Below are 11,243 nucleotides of genomic sequence, written 5' to 3'. Positions count from 1 at the left end.
CCCCAATAGAACGCGCTGAAATTGTTCAGCTGTACATTCAAAATTCCTTCTCGATTGTAAAAACGCAACGTGCGTGGAGAAAAAAAAATAAAGTGAAAAGTGCGCCGTCAAAGAACGCAATCAAGCAAATGCACAAAAGATTTTTGTCTTCCGGCACTGTGGCTAATACCCGACGTCCAAATAAAAAGCGGCCAAGACGATCTAACGAAAATATCGCGGCCGTACGAGCCAGTATCGAGTCATCGCCGCGAACGTCAGGTAATCGTCGTTCTGCTCAGTTGGACATCCCTCGGACCACTCTACGACGTATCATTCGTTTGGATTTGGGGATATTCCCGTACAAAATACAACTAAATCAACAACTGTTGCCGGCCGATAAGCCTCGTCGCTTGGAATATGCCAATTTTGTCGTCCGAATGGCCCAAACTGATGAGGATTTTTGGCATCAAATCATTATGGGTGATGAGGCCCATTTCTCCTTGAACGGAACCGTAAATAAGCAAAATTGCCGTTTCTACGCCACTGAAAACCCTCAAATTATTGAAGAGGTACCTCTCCACGACCAAAAAGTTACAGTCTGGTGTGGCATTTGCGCTGATATGGTCATTGGGCCGTTCTTCTTTGAAAATGGTCAACACCAACCATTGACCGTCAATCAAGAGCGTTATCGGGCCATGATAACCGATTTTGTGATGCCGATTGTTCGTGAAAATGGTATGGAGCACTTCTGGTTTCAGCAAGATGGCGCACCACCACACACAGCACGAGCCACCGTCAACTTATTGAAGACTTTGTTCCCTGGCCGTTTGATATCAAAAAGCGGCGATTTTGACTGGCCGCCACGATCACCGGATTTGACGCCACCGGACTTTTTTCTTTGGGGCTATTTGAAATCTAAGGTTTACGTCAACAAGCCAATGACACTAGGCGCACTTAAGGCCAATATCCGACGGGAAATAGCCGCCATATCGGCCGAGACGCTGGCCAAAACTAAACTAAACGCCGAAAAACGGGCACATTACGCTATACGAGCTAAGGGCGACCACTTGCGCGATATCATATTCAAAAAGTGATGTAAACGAATCTCCTTGAACTAAATTAAATGTTTTTCACAATGAAACACAAAAAAATGTTTCTTTTTCCATATTTTTTTAATAATCACATGGGTCAGTTTAATATGGCCAACCCTGTATACATTTTTGCTGCCTTGACACTTTTGTGTGATACTCCACATTTAAACTATATGAGTGCTATATGATAACCTCTATTGTTGTTGTTATAGTAGCATAAACCTTCCCGATATATATTTTATACGAGAAATACCGTCAGAGTAACGATCCTTGGCCGGATATAAATCCGAGTCGTCCCGTAACATAGGAACAAGGTGATAGCCTCTCTGAACCGTTTGTGCAGAAAAATACAATTATTCTTTTTTTTCGATATTCTGGCGCAACGCATTTGCGGTTTATTAAAATTTTCCTACATCGTAAACATTTTTTCACTGATAAAAATAATATTTTCATTGCACTAATAGGCACTACGATAAAAACACGTAAACCACCAAATGAGCGCATTCCGAAACTATCCTCAGTCCTTTTACTTGCTTTAAGCTAATCACCTTCCATATAGTTTTTCACCGTGTTCGAATGACAGATGGTTATTATTGTATAAAAGCCTATTCATGGGGAAGATGCATTCAGAGGCTTACCACTGCCTGCCGAGGCAATGCGCAATTAGAAAAAACTATTTCAATCGTTTGGTGTTTTATGCCCGAAGATTCGAACCCAGGCACGCACCAACACACCCGGCTACGGCGGTCGCCCATTGATTGCAATATATGTAATATTAAATTGTAGTTAAAATCCGTGCGATTCAAAGTGGACTTCTGATATGCCTAATTGCCAGTGACATGCTCTATCACGCCCTCGCACGTCAAGTAGAAGTATTGCACGTCACTCACACCCACTCGCTTTCAGGTACGTATGCGTGCCTGTGCGTCCATGTGCAGCGATTGCGATGATGCGGCAAATTAATTAGAAGCTTGCCAATAGTTGCGTAGCCACGAAGCTGGCGCTTTCCATTAATTTTACAACACTCTCTTGTAAGAGTGCCAATGCATGGCAGTGATGGCAGTTTAATTCACCCTTTCTTTCACAAGTACAAGCGAAATACTTGAATGCCAATGCAGCGCAGCTACCACAGATAACTTCTTTCCGCAGCCGCTGGAGAGAGACAACATAAAGTGCCTTTTAGGAGAACTGACAGCTAACTGGTTTTGTTTGTTAACTAAAACACTTGACTTTACTTCTGACAAAAGCGAAAAAGTGGGAAAAGAATGAGGCAATAATTTGCTATTGGCAGCCGATGAACCTTTTGATGGGTCAAGGAGTAGCATCAAGAATTGTGACTTTGAATAGAGTTGTGGGGTGGCAAAAAAAATAGAGAAATACAAAGATCCAGTTTTTCAATTGAGTGTTTTTACAAGGGAAAATATAACTTTTTACCATTAATTTATTTATTTAAATCTTCGGTTAAACTGTAAGGCGAAATCGACTTTAACAGGTTTGTCTATTGAATTCTTAGCGGCAGAATAGTCCCACAGCAGAGTAGCGACACTTCAGAAAGCGATGTTACCTATGGATGTATATCACGGGGTTTTTTCATTCCAAAAATACCTAGACTAGTCGATTGAAAGTCCGAAATTTGTAAGTAAAAAATGTCGAAAATTAACAGAATTTTGTAGTCAATAGAAATTTGCACTTTGTAATACTGGAATTCAATGAGCTATAAAACTAACTACCCAGAAAAATTCTAAAAATTCAGGGTAAAAAGTTGGACGTTTTCATGAAATTTTAAAAAACGTTGTACACAGTTTGAAACTTTTGTATTAATTGGCTTTTGTTGACGCCTGAGCTATAAGAATTAATAGTGGTTGGGGCAAATGTTATTATGTTTTAAAATACTGTAAACTTTTTAGCAATCCTTTTAGATATTAATTTCGGGAAAAATGAATCCATTATTTTTGCGTAAAGTTTTTGCGCAATTGATTTAAAATTCTTTTATGGTCCACCTTTAGCTCCCGAGCGATGCTACGACTACTGACATGCCGGTCAACTTCGATTATTTCTCTGAATTTATCGACATTTTCAACATAAGACATTTTTTTAACACTTAAAATGCCTGAACTGAATTAAGGAAACCAAAATTGCAAGTAATTAGCTGTTACAGTATCGGCACCATAAACACCGTTCACAATTTCAGCGCCCTGGCTTGCATTTTCCCCTTTATCAAAGTCACCACCAACCCATTCTAAATTTTAGCAAAATCAAAAACATCTTAATTTCGGTACCGCTCCGAGATCCCAGTACTATAGAGGAAATCCCGAGATTAGTAACATATCGAAAATTTACATCTCTAATGTTACCTAATGTTTTGGAGAATCGACAAACACTACCTTTTTATCGATTATAAAGCTGCATTCGACAGTACGAAAAGAAGTTGCCTATACAGGGTTGCCCATATTCGACGGACCCATGTGTTTTTCGGGCCCATTTCAATCGACGAGGTTTGTGCGCAGGCAACAATCTTTGCGTCAATTGAATCTACCTATTGAATCTTATACGGGAATAAATGTAAATCAATGCGGATAATTCGTTGTAAAGTGGTCCGAGCAATGCCCAACTGCTGAGAACGGCGATTTTGGGATGTACTTGGCGACGTCTCAACACCGGCCCGTACAAGAGCAATATTCTCATCTGATCGCCTTGGTCGTACAAACCTTGGTCGTACCTTTCGTACAAACGTTTAATGGTGCTCTTAGAAGACGCACTTTTCACATTATTTAATTTTTTTTTACGCAGGTTGAGTTTTCACAATTGACTTCTTTTGTTGAATGTAAATTTCAACAATTTGGGAGCGCTTGCATGGCGTGTACTGTTCCATGGTAAAAATTTGCTTGGATTGGCGCTTCCAACGCGGTATGTCATTAAGCGATCTGACGTCTCTGTCAAAAGATACAGGGCTGCCATATGGGTCCGTCGAATATTGACTACCCTGTATACCGCGACGTCTAAATTTGATACTTCCGGAAAGCTAATATGGCTATGTAAAATGACGCTGCTTAACCCCAGAAACTCCGTCGGAATTGGAAAGGATCTCTCCGAGCCGTTTGATATCAAACGAGTTTTAGACAGGGTGACTCGCTCTCATGTGACTTCTTTAACCTGATGTTGGAGAGCATCGTACGAGTCGCAGAAGCAAAAAGCAAAGCGAATGGGTCTGGTGGTGAACGAGGAAAAAATGAAGTACCTGCCGTCATCAAACTTACAGTCGGCGCATTGGCGCATCGGCACCCACGTAACTGTTCACGGTTATAATTTCGAGGTTGTAAGAGATACCAGCATTAAAACCGATAACAATGTCATCCTCGAAATCCAACAGATAATCTCTTTTGCCAACAAGTGCTACTTTGGAATAAGTAGAGTAGAATGGGGTAAGATAGGTATGGGGGCACAATAGGTAGGTGGGGTTTTCGTCCCACTGTTTTTGCAGAGGTCACTCGTCTTATGTGAATTGAATACGTGGTGGGGAACAACGTTCGCGACTGTCATTTCGGCCGTCACCATTGATTAGTTATCCTAGTTCTGGCGTCGTTTAGTTTTTTGTGAGCTTTTCTCCGACAAAACATTTTTTTTATTCTACGGAGCAGTGCATTTAAAGTATGTAAATATTTGTCAGGTGAGTTTTATTTTACGTAGAAAATAATGCTGAACACGAATAATGTGTTAGTTTTTTGATATTTTTGTTTTTAAAAAAAATATCGACACTAACATAAAACATGTGCTTGGGGGCACTATAGGTCAGCCGTCTGGGGGCATTATAGGTCACTACTTTTAATTGAATAAAATAAATTTTAAATGTTCTTGCAGCAAAATGGTGCGTAATTATGTGCGAAAAACGCCGAAACGAAGTGAAGAGGACGTAAAAAACGCAATCGCGGAAGTCCGAGATGGCGCTAGTGTTCGATCAGCCTCTAAACAACTTAAAATTCCGTTCGAAACATTACGTGCTCGCGTGATGAATTAAAGAAAAATTCCTAACTTTTATAACATGTGCAGTGTTCATACTCTATAAATAAAAGTTAAAACGTTACTTTCCAAGCCATGTACATTGTTATTTTCCCCTCACATATAGTGACTTATCGTGCCCCCCGATCTTAAAAATATCGAAAAAAAGTACCTTTGTCTTATTGAATGCAGCTTCCAAAATATTTAGCCAAACATAGGTCAGTATAACCAAAATGTTAGCAGATAAATAACCTTTCAAAATCTTGCTTATTTTTCAAAATCAATGCAAAAACACCGTAGCAAGAGCTCTCCAAAAAAAAATGACCTATCTTACCCCATTCTACTCTACGTAATTGGGTAGCAAAGCCCTTTCTCGACGATCGACGAGCAAAATCAACACTCTACAAGACTCTCATCATGCCCGTCCTAACGTACGGCACAGAAGCGTGGACGATGACAATAGCCGATGAGACGTCGCTTGAAGTGTTTGAGAGACAGACTTTGAAGGCGAGAATAGCAGGCGATAAAACAATGTACTGTTTGAGCTCTACGACGACGTAGACATAGCGCAGTGAATAAAGATCCAGCGGCTACGTTGGCTGGGTCATTTCATCCAAATGGATACAAACGTTTCGGTTCTGTAAGTATTTGATGCGCTGCCCACTCTTGGTGGCAGAAGAAAAAGAAAACCTCTTCTGTGTTGAAAAGAGCTGGTGGAGGGCTTGCCTCCTTTGTGTATCCAACTGGTGCCCGTTAGCACGAGAAGGAAACGACTGGCGCACTTTGCTAAACTAAGCCTACATCGCGTAAGCGATTATCGCGCCAATCAAGAAGAGGATTATAACCTAACTATTGCTCTGACTTTTCGTAGTTAAAGGCTTAAACTTTATGACCTATACCATCCTATTCTGCTCACTTCACAATTATAAATCCTAAGGTCGTACAATATCGTAGGTCTATATTTTCTTTGTCCTTTACTTAGTGTCATTGACTGTCACTGATTTTCTCTTCTTGTTGAAAATAATTCAATTTCATGTCTCTCAGCGCTCACTTCGGACCACTCACCAACAAGCCGCCGTTTCTATATCTAATTTAACTTTATTCAATTTGCATATAATATGATTTATTAAAACAGGCATATTTTTTTATGTATTTGAACTTTTGCTCAAAAATCACGCTAAACATAGGTAAAGAATAAAAACAAGGTTTTATGGTATTCTGGCACGAAATATATTTTATCGAACGGGGTGAAATATGAAATGAAAAATTAACAGAAACTTACGAATTTTCACCATCCCCAATGCGATTGATCTTTGGCACGACAATGTTTCTACTTGTAAATATATCAAGGGGATCAACCAGGATCAAAAGGATTACTTGCGACTCTCGATAAATGTATCCGAGTTTACTTTAATTGTTGTGCTCTGTATAACTACGAATTTGGTAGGTATTTTGATTTTTTTTTTTTTCGGGATCCAATTGAAATTAACGGAATTCAAAGAGCGTTTTCCATTTATTCCAATTAATTATGACGCAAAAAGCTTCTGGAGAATTAGAATTATTAGACATGCAAGAAGATCAAGCTCTACAAATAAAATAGAAGTCGACGTCGATTGTTGAATTTTGGTAATTTGTATTGGAATTAAAGTATCCTGCATTAGAAAAAGATGTTTTTCGAATTATTTCAATATTCGGAACAACATACGTATGTCAGTCATCCGAATGAAATCGAAACACCGATCGTTAATAACTAACCAGCATCTCGAATTACTGAGAAGGGCTGCCACCATTATGCGCCAAATTTTAAGGAATTATCAAGATAAATAAAATAAATGTGTTAAAAATTTAATATTTAAATTCATTACGATATGTGTAGTTTTATTTATATGCTTTCAATAAATACATTTTGCTTAAAAAGCTTTTTAACACCTTTCCTGCGAACCTTTCAAATACCGATTTAATTGCGGATCCCAAAAAATTTCAAATTTTAAAAAATTGTTCGGGCTATCAAGGAGCTTGGCCACCTCTGACATATATATTATGCATATATAAATGCATGATGGAAAGAATAATGAGGTGGCGCCTATCGTGGTCCGTTACTTAGCTCTCAGCGAATTTGACAACGAGTTACGTGATTTTAGCTCCAGTATGGCCAGATTACTATTTTCGTAACTTGATTTAGCATTTTTTTTTTTTTTTTGTTGTTTAGTCTCGGAGTTTTAGTTCTTTCTTCATGACATTTTTCTAGCCTGTTCTAATTAAAAGTAAAAGTAAGTGTTTATAATTTTGTAAAATATACATTTTTGAAAAATTAGTTCAATAATTCACTCAGTTTTATTTAGCTTTACTTTTTTTAACATCTGGTGGCATTGCCCGCGATTGCAGGTGTTGTTGGTGCTCTTCTGCTTTCGGCAGTCAAATCTCTCTCTCGCTACTGCAGTGTTGCCTAGCTTTGGATATAAAAACGCACAAAAATGCCCATTTAAAGAGAATAAAATACCAAATTTTTATTGAATTACTTAAAGAAATTTGTAAGCGTGACAAATTGTCTTTAAAATGTGCGATGTTTAAATAAACGTGTTGCGCTTATGTACAATTTAATTTATGAGTTTTTTTTCTTTTTTGTTAAGCGAGACTCTTTTGTTAAAGAAACGACTTTTTTGCTATATTTGAGGCTATGTAACTAGGTAAGGTACACTTTTTGTAAAAACGTCATATGGTTTCTTTAGTATTTTCTGGTATTTTGTGGCTTATTTTTACAATGAATACACCTCTTGATGCCCTATGTCGCACTAAGGATTGATGGCCGGAAGAAACGAGTACACCTCTATGGTTTTAATTCGCATTCAGTAAATTCAAACGCCTTTTAAAATGTGTAAAAAGGTTTTCAATCATAAGAAGACTTAAGAGAGGAACATTTAATATTCTAAACCTTAAAAGGAGCAAAAAATTAAATGCACACTTTCAAAATATCAAATTTTATAAGAACCAACTAATTTTCATTAGCACTAAAATCTTCTCAGAGTGGCCTTTTTAACCTTTTTTTGTATAATAATACAGTTTTTTTTTAACTTAAAGTTTCGGTAGCTTTAAATTAAAAAAAAGAAACAAACACGAAACTTCAAAATTTTCGCATTTTCGGTATAAAAAAGCACTAAATTTATTGTGAAGAGCAAATGGTTGGCAATACTGCACAATTCGGAAAAACGTCACGTCACGCAGTCTCTGATGGGCGCAATCTTCTTTCTATCATTCTTGATATAAATGTATACATACATATATGTTCTCACTGATTTTCCTGTAAAATGCATTTTCATTCGCGAATGACTCAACAACATCTGAAAGTGTGATCATTTCAGGTGCTCATATTTTTATGTCAGCCACTATATATGCACACAGCATCATAATATTAGGGCTTGACGCTTTATTAACTGCTGCATATCATATTTAAATTTGACGTTTAAATAATTCTAACACGTAACTAAATATAATTTTGGTTTTATCACAATTTTTCCACACAATTTTATCATTAAATTCTAACCAAGAGCAGTAAATAAAAAAGAAACGAAATTATGTCACTAGGTTTAATCAAATTTGATAAGGAAATTGAAACCTGTCCTTTCTGCAACTGCCACGCTTGCAAATTTAATTAAAATCTAAACCTGCCTAAACTGCATTCTCAACTTTAATCAACGCCAGTTGTTTGCTAATCACATTCCCACACAGGCATCAATAAATATTTGCATGAACTCAGATTATTCTGAATCCACTACGTGAAGCTAGCATAGGTATGTGTGTATATGTACATTCATAGCAGGAGAAACCGCACACCTGTTTACAACTATGTTTACCTGGAATACTGAGACTCATAACGACTGTGAGGTACTTAAATCTAATGGAAGCACTGACACTTCCCGTTTGCTTCCTAAATACTCGTATGTATGCATACACTCGTACACCTGCTATACTATAGAGAATAAATAACTCTCATGGTGTTTCCATGCTGAGTGCTGAACTCTGAGTAAAATACACTCATATCGTCAAGCAGAGATACAATTAAAGTGAGGTTTTAACAAATGCAGTCAATAACTGATATGAGCGATTTGATTCAGGTAAGTAGAGCAGTTCCTTGTGTTTACATGCTAAAGGTTGTTGCTGTAGTTGTGCTTGCGTCGCTGATTACTTTTTGGAAATGTAATAGTATTTAGTTTTTCGAAACCATTATTATTTACTATAGGTGGCTTTGCACCTGCAGAAACACTAATAAAGTTAAGTTACTTATATGCCATTTTGTGAAATGATATCGACATCACGATTATATTGTACAATTTTATGATACTCATACATACTAATATTAGTTTAAATCTAAAATAAGTTTATAGTTTGTAATTTACCATATAAATAAATAAAAAACTAAAAAATATGTATGTAGATAAATAAGTTTACCAGGTCGTTTGCTTTCCGACAATTGCAAACAGAAAATATAGCCAAACATGTAAGTAGAAAATCAGTAAATTTCATTAGAATTTTTTCGCATCCTGTAAGGTATCGAATAATTTGTAATTAGGCGCAAAATTTAAACCGCTCGTGCCGCTTTAATCCACTTATCACATAATAAATATATTCATTTCTAGTACATCAAAAAATTAATAATAGTACATTAATAAGGACTGGTATAAAACTAAGGCTAATAGACTACGGCATACAACCAAAGTTCATCAAATTTCAACTCAGTTAATTTTTAGGTGTATCCTTATCGCCTTTTATGGCTTGTTCCAATTTGTTTATGTTTTCTCCTATTTCACAAATTTTGCTTTGAATCTTGTCCTCTTCCACTTGTAATTCTTCCAAAAAATTGTGCAATCTTATTTTTTGCTATAGTAATATAAAAAGAAGAAGTTAAGAAGAACGAGAGAAATCATCAAATCAAAAATATATAAGAACATTCGTGCATATGTGCATACCTCTTTGACAACAGCAAATTCATCTTGATACGATTTTCTATCTGCAATCTCACGCCTAAAATATATACATATGTATGCATATTACCTTTGTATATGAAATAAGTCCGTCAAGCAGATTTTCCTTCAGGACATTAAACTTACTGTAGCGTTGCTAAAATAGACATTCGTCGGCGATTTTTCAGAACTTGTTGAGTTGCGGAAAACATTGCTTAGCTATGACTCGAGCCGCTTTAATTTGTGCAAAGAAAAGAAGAAGAAGGTTCTCAAGAAAAGCAGCCAATCTTTAACTAAAATATTTGTTTTAGCCTAAAATGAATTCAAATCTGTGTTGAAAATATATGGGAAATGACATTTCCTGTTATAAACAAAAAAGAAAAAAAACAGAAAATTCCTGTCATTATTGCAAAGCAACAAATGACAAAAAATAAAAAATTATAATTGATGCTTTCCATTTCAATTCAACCCATGATTCAATTATACAAGGTTAAGTAAAGTTTGACAACTGATTTCGGATGCTACTTAATCCATTGATGCAATTTGGAAGCAAGGGAAAAAAGGGCATAAGTTTATCCCCTTTCTGAAAATGTAGTAAAAAATTGAAAAGGGTCGTTGTAAGCCATAGAATAATTTTATGTTACTCTATAACTGGTACTTAATTATTTATATTTTTAACTTAACTATTCCCATGGATTTGTGTCATATATATATGTATTTTGACCATGCATCGGATTGGAATCTATATGTGCCACTTGTAAACCTACACTGAAGTAATAAATAAAACAAATAGTGGAAACTCTTAACAAGGAAAAACCACTTTTATTTCGTCGCGTCCGCTAATCATACATTTGATTTTTTAACGAGATTACCTGCAAAGTTACAAGTATAAAATCTGTGTTAAAAAAGATAAATTTATTTATATATACGCAGAAACACAAGTAGACGCCCAAACAATAAAAGCGTAGCTCCAATTATAATCAAATTGAGCTCTGCTGCAGACATAGATGACTAGATGTGAAACTCTGTTTCTCGTGAGAGCGCTGAAAAATGTGCATTTTTTATAACATTTTCCAATATTGCCACACCGGTAGAAACATGAATTGGGTATTTTTGAACCAAAGGTCTGGAATTTTTAGTTTCCATACGACCATTGAGGTTGGTATTTAGTGTGCGGTTGCCCAATAGCCTTATATCACTCGTAACCCCCAACATATAC

At 36.5% G+C, this 11,243-nt stretch overlaps 1 protein-coding gene across 1 annotated transcript; it reads right to left on the bottom strand.

Annotated features, from left to right (window-relative positions):
* Nucleotides 1-9,558: 9,558 nt before the first annotated feature.
* Nucleotides 9,559-10,407, bottom strand: LOC128868024 (uncharacterized). Its single transcript, XM_054109740.1, has 3 exons — nucleotides 10,172-10,407; nucleotides 10,031-10,085; nucleotides 9,559-9,941 (listed from the first exon to the last, which is right to left on the bottom strand). Exons 1-3 carry the CDS (start codon nucleotides 10,234-10,236, stop codon nucleotides 9,801-9,803), a joined length of 261 nt encoding a protein of 86 aa, XP_053965715.1. The 5' UTR covers nucleotides 10,237-10,407; the 3' UTR covers nucleotides 9,559-9,800.
* Nucleotides 10,408-11,243: the final 836 nt, after the last annotated feature.

The sequence above is a fragment of the Anastrepha ludens genome, chromosome 6 (genome assembly GCF_028408465.1).
Source record: "Anastrepha ludens isolate Willacy chromosome 6, idAnaLude1.1, whole genome shotgun sequence".
Lineage (NCBI taxonomy): Eukaryota > Metazoa > Arthropoda > Insecta > Diptera > Tephritidae > Anastrepha > Anastrepha ludens.
This window is presented reverse-complemented; position numbering and strand designations above follow the sequence as displayed.